The sequence below is a fragment of the Alnus glutinosa genome, chromosome 1 (assembly GCF_958979055.1).
Source record: "Alnus glutinosa chromosome 1, dhAlnGlut1.1, whole genome shotgun sequence".
Lineage (NCBI taxonomy): Eukaryota > Viridiplantae > Streptophyta > Magnoliopsida > Fagales > Betulaceae > Alnus > Alnus glutinosa.
In genome coordinates, this window is record NC_084886.1 from 33368560 (window position 1) to 33388814 (window position 20255).

The 20255-nt window shown below is 42.7% G+C and overlaps 1 protein-coding gene across 1 annotated transcript; it reads right to left on the reverse strand.

Moving 5' to 3' along the window:
• Positions 1–10964: 10964 nt before the first annotated feature.
• Positions 10965–16424, reverse strand: LOC133859161 (uncharacterized). The gene is made up of 4 exons (XM_062294489.1): positions 16172–16424; positions 12966–13288; positions 12024–12203; positions 10965–11525 (listed from the first exon to the last, which is right to left on the reverse strand). Exons 1-4 carry the CDS (start codon positions 16422–16424, stop codon positions 10965–10967), a joined length of 1317 nt encoding a protein of 438 aa, XP_062150473.1.
• Positions 16425–20255: the final 3831 nt, after the last annotated feature.

Below are 20255 nucleotides of genomic sequence, written 5' to 3' on the forward strand. Positions count from 1 at the left end.
GGTCAATGTACGTATCAAGCACCTATACCCAGTTTCTTCAGAATTTTTGCAAGGTTGTTTATGAATGTGTTTAATGATATACATCACCACTGCACGACATCTAACAGAAACAAGATGGTGAAATTCATCATCATTACCATCATCAATCTCATCCTTATCATGATAAAGATCATAATTACCATCATATAATAATCACAATCCGTGATACCTAAACAACAACAACAATTAATAAGATAAAACACAACCAACTAAATGTTTTAAAGGAATTGTTCAACAATCACAATTTTCAAAGTCACATTGTTCAAATATAAACTAACATAAGCTGCATCAGGTGGAGAAAATAAAATCACATTGTTCAAAGATTAAAGAAAAAAAAAATAGTGCGAACATCTAAAAAACGAGAATAACAAGTGTCTTATTGCAAATTTCTCCACTTGCTAATCAAGTAGATAAGTGGTGTTCCCCTAACAATTTCGCTTCATCTTTTAGAAATATAATCTGCAAATGTGGTTTTTTCCATCACAACAAATATGTCTATCTTCTCTCTATTCTAAAAAATACGAGTTACCATACAATGGAGATCAGGACCTCCTCAACACCATTAAAGGTGCACGCTACTCCATGACATAACGAATATTGTTACCTGAATTTCTTGAACTAGGTGAGCTCTTTAACTCTACAACATCACTGATACGACTGAGCTAGTGTATTAACTTTGACATCGTTCCTTCTTTCTTCCCTTTATTTTCCATGAATGTAGCTACTACTCCCTTCTTTCTCTTTTCATGTGTTGGCTGTGTAGGATCAAGCAGTTGTGTAGGATTAGGCAACTATGTTGGATTAGGTGGTTGTGTAGTACTAAGTATCTCAATATCATCTTTGTCGAATGGAGGAGCTAGCTCACTAGTTGAGTCATATGACCCCTCCACAAAAGTCTCAAAATTAGTAGGTAAACACATGTAGAGGTGGTCCATTATAACGCCCCAGATTTTAAGACAAAAAATATAATGTCTTAAAATAGAATTAAGACCTAATAATAAGGTAAAAGAATAAATATGAATATTTATGAAAATAAATATTCATTAATTAAGAAGCGTTCATAGTTTCAGTTTGATAAAAGTTTAAACGGACCTTAAACTTTGGAATAATGAAAATAGACTCAAACAAACTCCATTTTGGTCGATTCAAAAACTATAATGCTCTTCTCGAAGTCCTCTAGCTACCCTCCGAATTTCATAATTTTTTTTGACTTTGTTTAGGGTAAAAAAACACCAACAAAAAATACTACCCCTGATTTGGATGAAAATTTAACATTATAATTTATTGGCCCATTTTAGTTGTTCATAAGCCTAGCCCATGGAACAAGCCCATTTCTATTTCTTAAGAACCCACCAGCCCAGCCCATATGAAATAATTTACAGCCTTTAAAAGACCTAGCAGCAACGTGCAGCCCCCCCCCCCCCCCCAATCAACAAATATCTCTACCTCTTTCTTGCAACCCACAAACTGAATCTCTAGCCCTTGGATCAGTGTTGATCCAAGAGATCTTAGCCATTTGTTTGAGTATAAGAGAGATGCAGCTCCCCCCCTTTTCTGATTCACGCATAGAGGTTCTTCTTCCTTAATCTCTCTGCATTTCTCTCTTCCTTCTACTTCTTTCTCTAGGCAGCAACTCATGTTGTTCTTAGAGGAACAACATAGCAGAAAAGAAGAATCTCAGGTGCTCTCTCCTTCTTCTCAGTTTTCACAGTAGAAAAGAAAAAGGAAACCGATGCTATCTTTCTCTCTCACTTGCAGGTTTTCTGCAACTTCTCCTCCTCAGTTCAGTGCTTAAAAACTAGAGAAGCCTCCTCTTCTCTTACCTTTCCATCAACCAGAACCTGAAGAGAACACAGAAAAATCACCCTCTCTCCCTCTCTTTGTGTGTTTTGGTCCGCAAGGAAAAACAGAGCAGGGGAAACTTTGTTTTTCTTCTCTCTTGGTGTATCTCTCGGATGGTGTTTGGGAAAAACAGAAATCCTCTCAAAACTCTCCATCTTTTCTCCGTTTCTTCATCAAACACTAAGGTCTCTCCTTCTCACTTTCAGTGCAAAACAGAATTAGGAAAATGATTACTCTTCTCTCTCTGTTTCAGCCCATTATAGCAAGAAGATGCTCTCTTCTCTCCTCTTTGTATGTTCAGTCATAAGAGGCAGCCCTTCTGTCTTTTGTGTCTCTCGGCTTGCTGCAGAATAAGAATAGGAAATAGGATTCTCTTTGTTGGTACAGTTTCTAGTATGGTGACGTGTCGCCTGGTGATTCGCTTCCTTCCTTAACAGAATTACCTCGATCCCTGCAAAATAATAAACGACTAGTCGGGGGTGCCGACTATGCCTACTCCGATGCCTAAGTCAGTTCAAATCAATTTCCTAAAGAATATCTGTAATCTCAAAAGCTCAGAGAATATATATATCTTAATACCTGGCGTAGTGGTCTTATTTATAGGCTTGTAGCTGCAGTTCTACTGGGATTCTTGAAGCCCAGTTAAACTAGGAGTTTGAGTCCTAGTCTGTTCGAATCTTAACCTTATCTTCAGAAAATTGAATAAGGCGACAGAGTCCAAATTGGATAGCACTCTTGCCTCTTCAATCTTAATTCCACGTTATTAGCAGTCTTATCTCGTTGATTATGGGATAGAGGCTTATCCCTGGTCTTTCGGGATACTGGCCTTATCTCACTCTAAGACAATTGTAGTATACTTTGACCAACCCCCTGAGGTGATGATATCCGAGACATGTTCACTCCGATCGGACTAGGAGATCTCGAAATATTATCGCACAGTAACAGGGTTGTAGAAAGTCCAAGGTATTACCATATCGAGGCAATCTTTTTATACCGGGTTGTGATGAAAACTTCTTGGACGGTGTCTTGACTTCTATCAATCCTCCGAGGCATAAATATCCGAGATATGTTCGCTCCGATCAGACTAGGAGATCTCGGGATATTTCTTACCATTACTGTTTTCAATAGGACCGAGGTGTCATCATACCTAGACGATCTTCTTCTACTGGGTCGTAACAAATGTCTGAGATGTAACTCCGAGATGTAACACCGAGATGTTTCAAGATTAGGATCCACGTGTCCTCGGGGTTAATTTTATCCCCAACAGTTACCCCCTAATTCTCTAATTTCAAAAATAAATTGAAATTAAGGGAATTATTTGTTGTCTGCGAACCTGTACTCTGTTATTACTTTTGTCATAAAGGGTGCGTCTTTTCAAAAGTTTGAATGTTTGAACCTTACCGCTTCTTTTTCTTCTAATGACGTAAGCCCTGATGCCGTGCTATTCCTCTATAATCATGACGCGATATTCTCGAGGTTGTGTCATTTAATTTATGGATCTGAAACATACGCCCCTTCGATTTTCGGAGATACTGAAATGATGGCGCCTCTTTATATTTCGGACGCGTGGGGGAGTATTTAATGTTTGGACTACTTTCACTATTCATCCTTTGACATATTTTCATACTCTTTCTTTATCCTCCATTGTCGCCATCTTCTTGAGTTTCTTTTCTTTCTCTGAAACTTCTACTCCTCCTTTCTTTCTCTGAAATGGCTCCCAAGAAAGCTACCTCGAATATTCCCCCTACCTCTCGGGTTCGAACCAAAAGGTCCGACGGCTACGTAGACCTTTCTCCCCTGGAGAGCAGGGTGGAAACCGCCCTCTTTGAAAGGCATGAGGGTGTTCTACGGCTGAATTACGACATTCCTCCAACGGTAAGGATGTTCTATCAAACCCTGGGGCTCGACTTATTGATGGCGGCGACATCACTCTGTTTGAAAGGATGTTTCTGGCCAGACTCCGGCTACCCTTCCCGGAGATTGCCTAGGACTTCGTCCTCTTTCTGATGGTTGCTCCCAGTCAGATCATGCCCAACGCCTGGAGATATCTATTCGCTTCGTACATCCTTTGGAGGTTTGTATTGAAGAAGGAGATGAAGATTCTTCAATTCTTGAACATTTATAGACTGAGGCAGACTTCAGGGGGAATGATCGAATTGTGTGTCCGTCACCCCCCTATATTCATCAAACTTAAGAGTGGGTTGACAAACAACAAGTTCTGGGAACAACAGTTTTTTCGAGTCTCTGGGGAATGGGAATGCCCCGAAGGTACTCTTTTGCCCGAGAACTGTAGGATGTCTCGGGCCTGGCAATTGTTGCGGCCTGACCGAAGTGAAACCCCTTCAATTAGCATATCCGATCGGGAAGATGTCATGAAGATAAGCAACTGGTCTGCAGTTAGGGTTAAGGCCGAGAAGTTTGAGGAAGTTGATTTTGACAATCTTGTGACCGAGGAGAATTTGAGGCAATTTCTTGGATACAATATTCCGAGGGACAAGAAGACGATCACCAAAAGAGGAGCTGTCAAGAAAAGAAGTGATGTACCTCCATCTCCGAGGCCTGTCATCAAGAATAGACCTTTTGGCAGAGCTGAAGAAATTCCTGAGGATGTTCCTTTGAGGAAGAAGCGGAACATCCCTCTGGCCGCCTCAGGTGTGAAGAGAACTCCTCCGAGGGTGTCCATGGCTGGAACCTACACCGAAGAGGGATCAGCGAGCTTTCGGGGTTTCGTTCCGGAAGTCTTCCCTACACAAGAAGCTGGCTCTTTGCCCCCTTTTGTCTTAAGAGATGAGTCTAGCTCCGAGGCATCGTACCGGGGCCTAGATACTTCTCTTATGGAAACCAATGCCGGAGTCTCCACAGTAACAAGTCCGGTGCTAGAGAGATCTGAAGAGGAGGGCGAACCGATACTTGAGGCCCATAACGTGCAAGCCACACGTCGGGTGAAGCACCCGGCGAGGAAAAAGAAATTCGGTGCCCGAGATCATCTGGTCGAAATAATTTCAGAGGCTGAGCGAATGTGGGGTAGGCCGGTCATAAGGCCTTCTGATGCCGAGGAGGTATGGCAAGAGTCTGCCCCTTCGGGTGAAGAATCTGTTGAAGAGAGGGGTGAGGATGTTAGCACCCCCCAAGATGAAGTTTTCGTCGAAGACACTGTGGAAGAAGATACTCCTCGAACTCTTTCATCAAAGCGTCCAGGAACTCCCCCACCCCCCAGCTATGACAGCGAAATGGGGAATGCCACCTCTCAAGAATCATAAACAGCTCCTGATCAGACCGAAGCCCAAATGGGAACACCCGAGAGGGTAAATACCGAAGAGCCAGGAAGTTCTCAGCAAGCCGGTGTTCAGGATACACCGGGTGCTGGTCTTGAAGTAAGGAGCGTGAATCAATCCGAAGTGAGCCAACATCTCGGAGAGCCTGAAGCATCTAGGGTCAATACTGAGGCCTCCACTCCTGAGGCAGATATGCATCCCGATGCTTCTGATAGGAATAGATCCCATACTGAGGCCAGTACTTCTGAATTAAGGCCTAATGAGTCTGAGGCAGCCTCGAATACGGAAGCCGCTCCTTTTGTGGGCCCTAGCTCTTCTTCAGGACTTACAGCGGCCTTTGAAGTCTTGGGCAGAGGCCTTCTTGGTCATCCGATGGAGGCCATAAAAAATCTAATCCCCAAAGGGTTCTTGGGAAATGCAGAGGCTTCCTCCCCCGAGAAAATTGCTCAAGGCATTCTTATTTCCCATTACTAGGTGAGTTTCCGAAAACAAACTTTTGTTTTAACCAATTTTTAGCACTTCATTCTAAATTTGCCTACCTTCCTCTTTATAGCTTCTGGTGAAGATGACAGCCCTCTGGCAAAGATATGAAAATCGTCAAGTGCAGCCTACTTCTCCAGCTCCCGAAGTACAAGCTCGGCTCTCGGCCTTAGAGAAGGAAGGAGCAACTTTGAAAGCTCTCCTTCACTCCAGGGACGAAGAGCTCGCTTCCCGGGAGTTGATTATATCCGAGGAGTGCTCCGCTACATCTCGGTTAAAAAAGGAAGTGTTTGAGGCAAATGAGCGTTATACTCGCTCTGTTGCAAGTCTTTCTGCTGAACTTGATCGTATGGATCAACTGGCTTCTCGCCTGCGGGTCGTGCAAAACGAATGCTCCGAAGCGTGCAAGAATGCTGAAAATGCTGAAGCCGAAAAGGAGAAGCTGAAAGCCGAGGTTGAAAGGCTCGAGGCCAAAAGAGACAAAGCTGTCAAGGCACAGGACCGTTCGAAGAGTCTTTTGATCAGACTTAGGGCTAGATATGATACGGGCCAAGCGAAACTGAAGTGCTATCTGAAGCAGCTAAGCTATGTGCCATTTCTTCGAGACCAGAGCTGGGCTCGGGGATTCAACTAGGGGTTCAAAAACTTTCAAACTTTGGTGACGAACCCTAAATATAAGTTCGACCCCGAAACTGTTGGGCCGCATCTAGTAGGATTTCCTGACGAAGCAGTCCAAGAAACGGAAGACTTCGGTAAAGAATTTATGCCAGATGTTCCGAGTTGGGGTGCTGACACACCGGATCCCCGAGAGGATCCTCTTGAAGAAGTTGCAGGCTAAGGGTTGTTCCTCGGGCCTGAATTTTTCCTTCTTTCTTTCTGAAATCTTTGTAACCTGTAAAAGATTTTATACATCACTGAAATGAAATCATTGAATTGAAATCTTAACCTTTCAATTTCCTTATCTCTGAATTTAGATGATCCATATTTATAGCATCTGGAGACCCCCGACTGAGGGGTTTCTTGTCTTGGTATGCTTTCCATAACCCTTTTGAGTCGTCCGAGGAAAGGACTTGGGCCGATTCTATCTTGAATGTTCTTATCCCTTCGGAAACTTCCAATCTCGCCGTGGTATCCTTTCCATAACCCTTTCGGGTTGTCTGAGGAAAAGAATCGGGCCAATTCTTAACCTTATCCTTTCGGAAACCCCCAATCGAGGGGTTTCTTCCCATTGAATCCTTTCCATGACCCTTTCGGGTTGTCCGAGGAAAGGATTCGGGCGGATTCTTATCGGGATATCCTTAACCTTATCCCTTCGGAAACCCCCAACCGGGAGGTTTCAACCCTTTGTATCCTTTCCATGACCCTTTCAGGTTGTCCGAGGAAAGGACTCGGGCGGGTTCTTTTCTGGATATCCTTAGTCTTATCCCTTCGGAAACCCCAACCGAGGGGTTTCTTCCCTTTGTATCCTTTCCATGACCCTTTCCATGACCCTTTCGGGTTGTCCAAGGAAAGGATTCGGGCAGATTCTGATCCTCATCCCTTCGAAAACCCCCAACCGAGGGGTTTCTTCCCATTGAATCCTTTTCATGACCCTTTCGGGTTGTCCAAGGAAAGGATTCGGGCGGATTCTTCCCTGAGCATCCCCACCATAACTCTTTCAAGTCGTTTGAGGGGAGGAGTCAGGTGGATGTTGATGTAGCTTGATCATCTTTGGAGAAGTTTGATGAAGAAGTGGTTTCATTCTGTTTCGGGCTGCTGCTTTATTCTTAGAAGAGATCAATTAATACCTGGGGATTGTCTTTTCTTCCTTGCTCTCGGTGTTGGACTAAATGAGAAGTTTCTTGCCTTGATATCCTTCCCATAACCCTTTCGGGTCGTTCGAGGAAAGGAATCGGGCAAAATCTTAACGTTATACCTTTAGTAACCCTTAACCGAGGGATTTCTTCCCATTGCATCCTTTCCATGACCCTTTCGGGTTGTTCGAGGAAAATATGCAGGTGGATTCTTTTCTGGGTATCCCCCCATAACTCTTTCGAGTTGTTCGAGGGGGGAAGTCGAGCTATTTCTTAGACTTCCACAATTTTTGATATGAATTGGAAAGAGATCTTCTTTATTGAATATAAAATTGTAGAGAAAAAACAGAGAATTACATATAATATTTCTTCAAGTGCTCGGTGTTCCATGATCTCAGGAGTATCTTCCCTGTCTCGGTCATCAGGCGATAAGCTCCTTTCTGATGGCATCCTACTACCTTATAGGGGCCTTCCCATTTGGGTGCCATTTTGCCTTCCGTTGGATCTTTTGTCATTAAGCTCACTTTCCTGAGTACCCAATCTTCGAGCTGAAACTTTTTAGGGACCACCAATTTATTGAATTACAGAGCTGTTCAATTCTGGTATGCTGCCCATGTAACTTGAGCATCGTCTCTTTTCTCCTGTAAAAGATCTAGATGTAACTTGGCCTTTTCGTCGTTGAGCCCAAGATTGTAGTAAGCTACACGAAAACTCGGGGATCCCACTTCGGCTGGTATCACAGCCTCGGTCCCGTAGGTAAGTGAAAATGGCGTCTCGCCTGTTGGAGTTCTTTTTGTGGTTCGGTACGACCAGAGCACCTCTGGAACATATTCAACCCATGCTCCTTTCTTCTTTTCGAGCTTTTTATTCAATGTCCTTACCAGGGTCTTGTTTGTCTCCTCTACCTGCCCGTTCGCCTTTGGATAAAGTACCGAGCTATAATAGTTTCGGATACGAAGTTCTGAACACCACTTCCGAAATGGTTCACAGTCAAACTGCTTACCATTTTCTGTGCGAAAAGCATGAGGGATCCCGAACCGACACACCATCGACTTCCAAAGGAAACTTGTGATATTTGTTGTAGTTATAGTTGCTAACGCTTCTGCTTCTGCCCATTTAGTAAAATAGTCTACAGCTACAACTAAGAACTTCCGACTCCCTTTCCCTACAGGCATTGGGCCGACAATATCTACCCCCCATTTCGCAAATGGCCATGGAGAAGTGAGGGGAGTAAGCTTCTCAGGACTTGTCTTCATAATTCTTGAGAACCTCTGGCATTTGTCACAATGCTTTACAAGAAGAGCTGAATCGCTACTAATCGTAGGCCAATAATAACCTGCTCGGATGGTCTTTTGTGCCAGCATCCTTCCTCCCGAATGGTTTCCGCAAACACCTTCATGGATTTCCTTAAGAACATAATCCGCCTTGGTCTTAGAGGGGCATTTGAGCAGGGGTTCGGAGTATCCCCTTTTATATAGCACTTCTCCGATGAGGCAAAACCGTGTTGCTTGTATCTTTAGCTTCCGAGCCGCAACCTTGTCTTCGGGTAGCAACCCATTTCTTAGAAACTGAATAATCTCTGTAACCCATTCTGGTTCATTCGGCATTGTATCTGCTTCGATAACGTTAACCTTCGGGGTTATCGATTGCTCGGTCAAAACGATAATCTGCCGTCTAGACGCTTCAATCTCTTCATTTGTTCCTGATGCAATCTTCAAGAATTCATCCGCTTGGATATTTTCATCCCAAGGTATCTTCGTGATGACGACCCTTTCTAAATAAGATTGGAATTGGCACACCTGTTCCAAATATCTAGCCATTCGATCTTCTTGTGCTTCAAATTGTCCTTGAACTTGGCCCACCACTACTTGAGAGTCACTTCGGACTTCAACATTAGTTGCTCCCATCTCTCGGGACAATGCCAAACCTGCTATTATGGCTTAATACTCGGCTTTATTATTTGTTGTGACAAAGTCCAGTTTTATAGCAAAACCGAACTCTTGACCTTCAGGATTCCTGAGGAGGACACCTAACCCGCTTTTGCCCCGTGCTAAGGAGCCATCCACATACTTGACCTAGGTTAATTCTTTTGGAAGTTCTTCCGCTTTGGGGATGTTGCAAAATTCCACCAAGAAATCTGCCAGAACCTGTCCCTTGATAGCCGTCTGAGGATGAAACTCGATATCAAATTGTCCGAGTTCCACTGCCCAGTTGACTAACCTTCCTGAGAGATCAGGCTTTTGTAGAACCTTCTTCATCGGATACTTTGTTAAGACTCGAATAGCATGAGCCTGAAAGTATGGCCTCAATCTCCTGGCTGAGATAACCAAAGCGAACGCCAATTTTTCGATCCGGGGATATCTTTCCTCTGCTCCATGAAGTGCTTTACTCATAAAGTAGACGGGTTTTTGAATACCTGCATCTTCTTTGACTAAAGCCGAGCTTACCGCTGAGGGGGATATTGCTAGATAGAGATAGAGTATCTCCCCTTCAGTAGGGCGGCTCAACAATGGAGGGTTCGTTAAGTATTCCTTCAACTTTCCGAAAGCTTCCTCACATTCCTCACTCCACGTAAATGCTTTTCTCAAAATTTTAAAGAAGGGAAGGCACTTATCTGTTGACCATGAAATGAAACGGTTTAGGGCCGCAATCCTTCCTGTCAGTCGTTGGAGTTGTTTTGTCGTTCTCGGTGCTTCCATCTCAAGGACAGGCTTGACCTTCTCTGGGTTTGCTTCGATGCCCCTCTGTGATACCATGAACCCCAAAAATTTTCCTGAAGAAACTCCGAAGGCACAATTCATAGGGTTAAGCTTCATCTTGTATTTTCTCAGAGTCCAGAAAGTTTCTCGGAGGTCTTCTATGCGTTTGGTTGCCCGAATACTTTTAACCAGCATATCATCTACGTATACCTCAATGTTTCTGCATTCTTCAAACCGAAGGGCATCATCTTATAACAGTAGAGTCCTCGGTCTGTGATGAAAGCAGTTTTCTCTTGATCTGATTCTTCCATGTAGATCTGGTTGTATCCCAAGAAAGCGTCCATAAAGCTTAGGAGCTCATGTCCAGACGTTGAGTCGACCAACAAATCAATCCGAGGCAAAGGAAAAATATCCTTCGAGCATGCCTTATTCAAGTCAGTGAAATCTAAGCACATCCTCCATTTGCCATTAGACTTCTTTACCAGTACCACATTGGCCAGCCACTCGGGGTAATCCACCTCCCGGATAAATCCGGCTTTCAATAACTTCTCTACCTCTTCTGCAACAGCTTGATTTCGTTCGGCGGCAAAAGTCCTTCTTATCTGTTTCACTGGCCGATGATTTGGGCCCACATTCAGCTTATGGACAATGACCGAGGGATCAATCCCTGGCATATCTTCATGGCTCTAGGCGAATACATCACTATTGTGCCTTAAGAACGCCACCAGATCTTCCTTCACGAGTTGGGGGAGTTGTGAGCCTATACAAACTTTCTTTCCCGGATCGCCTATTTCGAACTCCTCCAAGCCTTCCACGGGCTCCCCCAACGGTGATTGCTATTTCCCGTCCTCTTTAGCTTTCTCACCCAAATTGTGCTGCCTCGGGGTGCTTTTCAAGGACAAGTTGTAACAATGTCTTGCTTCCTTCTGGTCTCCCTTAACCAATCCAACTCCTTCTTCTGTCGGGAACTTCATACTGAGATGCGGTGTTGAGGTCACAGCTTTTAAGTCGTTGAGAGCTGTCCTTCCGATAATGGCGTTATAGGCTGAAACTCTGTCAACTATCAAGAATTTCACCATGATGACCTTTTTCCTCGGATAAGTCCCTGCCGTCACAGGGAGATCGATCGAACCGAGAGGCAGAACTTTCTCTCCAGCAAAACCTTGTAAGTGGCATGAGACTGGGACCACTTTCCCCCGTGGGACTCCCATGTAGTCAAAGGCTGACTTAAACAGAATATCAGTCGAGCTCTCTGTGTCAACAAGGATCCGCCGAGTCTGATAATTTGCTACTGTTGGGGTGACTACAAGGGCGTCTGTGTGCGGAAGTGAGACTCCAGCATAATCATCATCTGAGAACCCTACAATCATAGGGTTATATTTCCGAGACTTTGGGGGCTTTTGGACCAAATACACTTCGAAATCATCCAGCTACCTGGCATATGCCTTCCGAGCCGAATTGGACACTCCTCCTCCTCCAAACCCTCCCGAGTTGGTGTGAATGATGGGAAGGTTGCCTTGCTGCTCCACCCGAGCTCTACTCCTGCTTCTTTCCCTTCTTTCTTCCCCCCGAGGCCGAGGTGCTGGTTCTCTGCTTCTTCCTCTTCTCTCTTCCTGCCTCGGTTGATAGTTTCTCCTTTCATTCCGATCTTCTTCTCTTCTAGGTTGCGGGTATTGGTCCCGCTCCTGTTGGTTTCTCTCGTTAACGAGAAATCGGACTAGCTTCCCATTTTCGATGAACTTCTCAATCAATTGTCTCAGTGATACACACTGCTCGGTTAGGTGACCATATGAATTATGGAAGGCACAGTATTTGTGAGCCAAACGTGGAGGCGGATCTCCTTGAATGGGCCTCGGCCTCTAGTAATTCGGATCTTTTTTGAGTTCCATAAGCACCTCGGTGAGGGAGGCATTTAATGGAGTCCACTTGTAATCTTCGAAATTCTTCTTTGTCTTCTTGTACTCCCCGGGACCGGCATCCAGTATGGCCTCGTGATTCTTCTTTTTCTTGGGTTTCTCGGTGGAAGGCTGTTGTTGCTGCTGAGAATTACCGAGAAGGGCTCGGAGTGTTTCCTTCTAATTAATGTACATGTCCATCTTCACCATAAAAGTATGGAGATCCTTCGGTGGTTTCAACGCCAAATCGGCCATCAACGGTCCGTCTTTCTTCAATCCTTGGAAAATCGCGCCGTAAATGAAGTCGTCTGGGGCACTTTCTGTCTCCAACTTTTCCTGGTTGAATCTCTATAAATAATCTTTCAAAGATTCGTTTGGTCCCTGTTGTATAGAGAGTAGATACCCTCTGGGTTTCCTTTTGGTCCTCCCGGACACAAACTGGGCCAGGAACTTCGGCCTTGTTTGTTAAGTTACAGAACAGTACACAGTAATGCGTGTACTGTTCATGTACTTTTTCTTTTATTTTTTTTATATTTCTTACTACCAATCAACATCAAAACATTCTCATTTTTTTCACTTTTTATATCACATCAATAATTTTTTATTACTATTCAAATAAAAAAATTCACTACAAAACAAAACCTTTTCACCTTTTTATATCACATCATCACTTTTTACTAATTCCAAAATTAACAACCCACTACTCTGTTCTGTTCTGTACATGTCTTTGCCAAACAAGCCCTTCCTTCCAAGGGTGTCGAAATTATCAATTGACCTTGGGGGAAGGTTTCTGAGCCAGTCTTGGGCCTTTCCTGACAAGGCGAGGGGAAAAGCTCGGCACGCCACATCGTCAGGTGTCTTGTGCAAGGACATGTGAGACCGAAAATTATCCAAATGCTCCACTGGATCTTCACTACCTAAAAAAAGAGAGATTTCGGGTACCTTAAACCTTCCGGGCAAGTCGAAGTTGGATACTTCCTCGGTAAATATAGACTCCTTATGCTGGAAGAGGTTATCCACAAGAGAGTCTTTCCCGTCGCGCTTCTGATCCATAGTTCTCGATAGTGCATCATACTTCGCGTCCAGGTCCAGTACCATCTGCTGCAGCCTTTTTTCAGCATCCGTTGGTGGTGGGGGTGGAACCGGGTTAATGGGCTCCACACGGTCCTTGGTCCGTGGCTCACCTTTCTCCCCTGACCCTTCCGGGTTTCCATTAGGATTTGTTCCTTCAACCGCATCGTGATTCAATGGTGGAGTCTGAGCAGCTATCAACAAAGCATTATGAGCCAGCAAGTCCTCCACATTCTTCTACACCTGAGCCAACTATTGGCTCAGTTGGGTTATTCTGGCCTTTGGACCGGCAGACTCTGCTTCTCCGCGGACATCATCTCGACCTAGATTAGGGCGTCGCGCTTCTTCTTGGGTTTCGTTTTGAACTGGATTAGAACGTCTCGTAGTCACCATCACAGATTTATTTTTCGTAAGAACAACTCTTCATTCCCACAGATGGCACCAAACTGTTGGTACAGTTTCCGGTATGGTGACGTGTCGCCTGGTGATTCGCTTCCTCCCTTAACAGAACTACCTCGATCCCTGCAAAATAATAAATGACTAGTCGGGGGTGCTGACTACGCCTACTTCGATGCCTAAGTCAGTTGAAATCAATTTCTTGGAGAATATCTGTAATCTCAAAAGCTCAGAGAATATATATATCTTAATACCTGGCGTAGTGGTCTTATTTATAGGATTGTAGTTGCAGTTCTACTGGGATTCTTGAAGCCCAGTTGAATTAGGAGTTTGAGTCCTAGTCTATTCGAATCTTAACCTTATCTTCAGGAATTTGAATAAGGTGACAGAGTCCAAATTGGATAGCACTCATGCCTCTTCAATCTTAATTCCACGTTATTAGCAGTCTTATCCCGTTGATTATAGGATAGAGGCTTATCCCTGGTCTTCCGGGATACTGGCCTTATCTCACTCTAAGACAATTGTAGTATACTTTGACCAACCCCCCAAGGTGATGATATCCGAGACATGTTCGCTACGATCGAACTAGGAGATCTCGGAATATTATCGCACCGTAACAGGGTTGTAGAAAGTCCGAGGTATTACCATACCGAGGCAATCTTTTTATACTGGGTTGTGATGAAAACTTCCTGGACGGTGTCTTGACTTCTGTCAATCATCCGAGGCATAAATATTTGAGATATGTTCACTCCGATCGGACTAGGAGATCTCGAGATATTTCTTACCATTACTGTTTTCAATAGGACCGAGGTGTGATCATACCTAGACGATCTTCTTCTACTGGGTCTTAACAAATGTCCGAGATGTAACTTCGAGATGTAACACCGAGATGTTTCAAGATTAGGATCCACATGTCCTCGGGGTTAATTTTATCCCCAAATATATCAATAATAAAATTATTACTCGCAATAGGACGAATCCTTGTAGGATAAGGCTATAGAGAGGGTGTCAAACCTCAAGGACTGCAGGGGTATTGATATCAAGTTTTTCGAGATTAAATATAACTTAATTAGAAAGATGTTTGATTTTTGTTTTCTAAAAATAAATGCATAAAAGTAAAACACACAAATTTAAAGAGAGTGGGGATGAGACAAAGAATAGGGAATTGATTTCACCACTCACCACATAATAATGGCCAATCATAAATTAATAAGGAAAATTCAAACTACGCATGATATAGGGCTCGTCTCACTCGAGCAGTCAAGAAATTACCTCTAAAGAATAAGTATAATCCATCTTCAGTTGGCACTGATCGTCCACCTAACCACTAAGATGTGGTACGACCCGTCTTCCCTAGGTATGGATTAGCTACGTCTTTAATAGGATACATACAATCAATAGAATAGTATTAACCCATCTTCGGTTAATACGAACTGTCTACCTAAATTACACTAAACTAGGGTGTAGTACAATCCGTCATCCCTAAGTATGGTCTAGCTAACCCGTTTGATCATATATCAATTAAAACCGTTGTATAACAATCATTCACATAATCACATAAAATATGAAGGATTGAGTTCAATCAATATAAAAGACTTTCTAAGACAAGATAAGAAATTCATAATGATTGAATATAAACATTCAGATCAATTCTCACAGTTATACAACCATCATGCATATAAAAAATACCAAATTAAAATAAAATTAAACCATTGTTACTTGGAAAGGGCTACATCAACACCCTATTAGGAATTTAGCCGCTTATCGTGGTGCTGTGATGGCCTCTTGCCATGTTCTTCTCCTCTTCAACTTGTCAAGCCTCCAAGAAGAATTTATTGTCTAAAACTAAGCACTAGCAGACCTTCTCTTGAAGCTTAGGGGTCTATTTATAGGGAGCACACAAGTCCTAGAAGCCATTGGAATTCCAGAAAAATCGTTTCTTGAGTCTTCTTAGTCTAAGTAAGAAATTGAAACTTCAATCCAAGTAGGAAAAGGATTTCAAATTCGTCCAGAATTGCGGTCTTTTATTGAGGGGCGATTTTGGCATAGTAAACATCTGAATTAGGGAAAAGCTATTTCTAAAATATTTGTTGAATTTGTTATTATTTTTCTAACGCTACCAATTTCATTGCAATCTGATATCTAAGCCAAAAGGTATGATCAAAATACTGAGACATGTGCAGAATCCAAATTTGAACCCAATCCGATTTTGACTCTTAGTGGAGAAATTCCGATTTAATCCTTCTCTTGATTTTATTAAACTTAACCACATCATAGAAGTCTTCTATTATGATTGGTTAAGGTTACCAATATCTTTTAGGTCTTCTCAAAGTGTGCTTTAAGCCCAAAATTAATGGAATTAATTGTATCTTTATTTAAGACCTGAAAACAATAAAACAACATAAAATCAAACAAATAACAATGCTAAGGAATTAACATATATAAGTTAAGGGGCTTGAATGTGCAACATTCGACGCTTATCAGATATCCTCGAAGGTTTGGATAGTTCTCTTAGATTGGCCGCCAGTTTGCGGATGATACGCCGTGCTAAAGTTCAACTTGGTTCCCATTGCATCCTGCAATCTCTCTTAAAACTTCGATGTGAACCGCGAATCACGATCTGATACAATGGAAACAGGCACTCCATGCATTCTTACTATCTCCCGCTCATATATTTCTACCAACTTGTCCATAGAATCTGTAATCTTGATGGCGAAAGTGAACACTTTTAGTGAGTCTATCAATAATCACCCATATAGCATCTTGTCCACTTGGTGCTTTTGGTAGGCCAACGACAAAATCCATAGCTATTTGATACCATTTCCATATTGGCAATTTGAGAGGCTGAAGTTGCCCAGCTGGCTTTTGGTGTTCAGCTTTCACAAATTGACACGAAGGGCATTGCACAACATACTCAGCAATATTCCACTTCATGCCATACCACCAAAATTTCTTCTTCAGATCTTGGTACATTTTGTTGTTGTTTGGATGAATAGTATATCATGTTTGATGAGCTTCTTCAAGAATTTTTCTTCTCAACTCAACATCATTGGGAATAACTGCTCTCCTATTGTTAGTCTTCAACGTTCCTCCTTCAGTTAGATAGAACCCATATGCTTCTCAATGTCTAGTCCTATCAATAAGATCTTGCAGCTTAAGATCATCCTCTTATGCTTGTTTGATTCTGTCCAGACATTGTGGCTGCACAACAGAGGCTGCCATGATTGGTGATCCACCAGTTAGAACTTCATCAATCTACACAATCACAAACTGTTGCGCTAGCTACTCCATGAGCACTTTAGGGTCGGTCTCACCATTACGAGACTTTCTACTAAGTGCATTAGCCACTAAATTGGCTTTAGCAAGATAGTAAAAAATCTTGATGTCATAATCTTTCAGTACTTCAAGCCATCTACTCTACCTTATGTTTAAGTCTTTCTGCATGAAAATGTATTTGAGACTTTGGTAATCAGTGTGAATTTCTCACTCTTCATCATAGAGGTAGTGCCTCCAAATCTTCAAGCATACACTACAGCTGCCCGTTCCAAATCATGAGTTTGATAGTTCTTCTCATGATCCTTTAGTTGCCTTAAGGCCTAGATCACAACCTTGCCTTGCTACATAAGCACACAACCTAATCCTTTCCGTGATGCATCTTTATAAACCACATATACAACAGATTCCATGGGTAGCATAAGCACAAATGCAATCACAAGTCTTTGCTTTAGCTCTTGGAATCTAGCTTCACATTCCTCACTCCATTCATATTGGGCATTCTTCCTTGTGAGAGCAGTTAATGGCCCTGACAATGTGAAGAATCCCTCAATGAATCTCCAGTAGTAAATAGCTAGACCCAAGAAACTATGGATCTCCCGAACATTCGTCTGTCATTTCCACTTAACAACAGTGTTTACTTTTGCTGGATCAATTGCAAGTCCATTCTTGTTCACAATATGACCTAAGAAAGACACTTCTTCTAACAAAAACTCACATTTCTTGAGCTTGGAAAACAACATTCTTTCCCTCAACACATTCAATACCGTCTTCAAGTGTTCTTGATGTTTGGCAAAATTAGTTGAGTAAACCAATATGTCATCGATGAACATTATCACAAAAGAATCCAATTACTCATAGAATACCCGATTCATCAAGTCCATGAATACCAATGATGCATTAGTCATCCCGAACAACATCACCAAAAACTTATAGTGGTCATACCGTGTTTGGATTGCTGTCTTTGGCACGTCTTCTTCTCGCACCTTAAGTTGATGGTATCCCAAAAAAGATCAATCTTCCAGAATATCAAAGCTCCCTTGAGTTGATTGGACAAGTCGTCAATTCTTCGTAAGGGATAATTGTTCTTGATGGTTACCTGGTTCAATTCACGGTAATCTATGCAATACCGTATAGACCCATCTTTCTTCTTCACAAACAATACCGGCGCTCCCCACGGTGACACACTAAGGTAGATGAAATCCTGATCTAAAAACTTTTGAAGTTTCTCCTTCAACTCTCTCAATTCTATAGGAGCCATACAGTATGATGCCTTGTGAATGGGATGAGTCCCTGGTACCAAATCAATGGTGAACTTAATTTTCAGATCCAGAGGCAATCCTGTGACTTCTGGGAAAACATCTAGATCGTGGCGTATTACCGAAATGTCTTCCAACTTCGACTTACTTCAGACTTGGCCAAAACATAAACCAAATATGCTTGTGCACCCTCTCTAACACTTTTTATCGCTTGAACGACAAAGAGGAGTGGCAGAATAGTTCGTACATGAGACCTGCAGAACTTGAACTCTTCAATGCCATGAAGTCAAAATATCACTTCCTTCTTGCAATAATCTATATTCGCTCCGTAATTTGATAGCCAATCCACTCTCAGAATGACATCAAAGCCTAGCATGCTAAACACCGCTAACTTCACTGGTAGTGTCTTCCATTCCATAACAATGGTATAGTTATCCACACATTTCCTACAAGTCACTGCGTTACCAACATGAGTGGTCACACATATGTTTTTCTCTAGTGGTTCGGTGCCCAAATTGCATAGCTTCACATAAGTCGACGAAATGAAAGAATAGGTAGCACCCGAATCAAATAAGATGCAAGCAACACAACTGAACAAAGGGATAGTACTTGTGACCACTTTGGTAGTGTTTTCTTTAGCTTTTACATTGCCTGGTGTGAGTGAGTAAACTCTGGCTTGTGCGGGTTGCCTAGGCTGGTATTTGCTCGGTTGAGACCCTTGACTTCTAGTAGAACCTTGACGACAATCTTCGGCGAAATGGCCTCTCAGACACAACGGAAACACGCTCTAGACCCCATGTGACACTCATTGGAGTGTGGCATCCCACAATTACCACATTGTACGATACTGAAGCTGTCCTGACTCACATGAGCTCTTCTTCTCCCAATGGATCCAAAACTGCCACAAGAAGATTGTCTCTTCGGTAGAGGTGGAGAAGGAGGAGCTCCCATAGACATTGACCGCTTCCTATTCATGTAGTCAACAGCCGCTTCCTTAATCCCTTTCTCCGCAATGGTGGCAGTGTGCATCATTTTGGTCTAGCTGGTGATGTTGAGGAAAACAATCCTCTCTTTGATTCTCGGGGACAAGTCGTCGAGGAACCTTTTAGCCTTGCTTTGCTCATCAGGGATGAAGTGTGGAGCATACCTCAATAGCTTTAGAAACTCAGCCGAATACTGCTCGACTGACATGTTCCATTGCTTAAGGTCTTGGAATTCTTAAGCACATTGTTGTCGCGGTGCTTGAGGGAAGAATCTGTCGTTGAATTCCCTCTTGAACCTATCCCATGTAATTGGGACACCGCAACCTATCTCTTTCGCTAAAAGGGCTTTAGTGGCTTTCCACCAGTAACTGGCTTCCCATTCCAACTTAAGCCCTGCGTAGTCGACCTTCTGACTGTTGGTGAATCTGAGTGCATCAGAGAGGTCTTGGATATTTGTGATCCAATTATTAGCTGCCACCAAAGGCCCTGCACTTCCATTAAACACAAGTGAGTTGTGTTTGAAGAAGTTGGCTGATGATTAACTGATCGTTTCATTACGTTCATCCTGTCAAGGCATAGTGGCCATTATGGTCATCATGAATTGGGTAGCATTAGCCCAAAACTAAGCCATATTCGGAATGTTGAAAGGTGGAGGCAAATAAGGTGGTGGTGGTGGTGGAGGAGGAGGAGGAGGTGACGTACTGCCATCCCTAGCATTCACCGATTCCAATTGATCATGCCTTAGCAATAATTATTGTCTAGGCGGCATAGCTATGTGCAATCACATTGAAGTTAGCCTACCAATGTGAGAGTAGAAGAGGTGCCACATAAACAAGTACAAGTTACCACAATGCATTACAATGAAGATGCAATGCGCACAACAAAATCCTATTAAAGGTTTCATCCCTTAAGTCTTTGTTATAAACTTTTAGAATCCTAAGGCTTTGGTGCCTTACTTAGACTCTAAGACAACTCTAGACTCTACTTTCCTAACAACCCTAAGAGCTAACTGCTCTGATACCATAAGCTGTGATGACCATTTCTTTTTTTTTCCAAAACGGAATCATTAGAGTGGCATGCCAATTAGTCATAAGCCAATATCAACCTATTACAACTCGTAACATATGCATAATATATCAGAGAAAAACACATTGCAGCGGAAACTAAATTCATTATCTAAAAAGAGTAATAAATCATAGCCATTTACCTATCTATCTGTTTAAGGCTTAATTAAAATATTATTTACATCA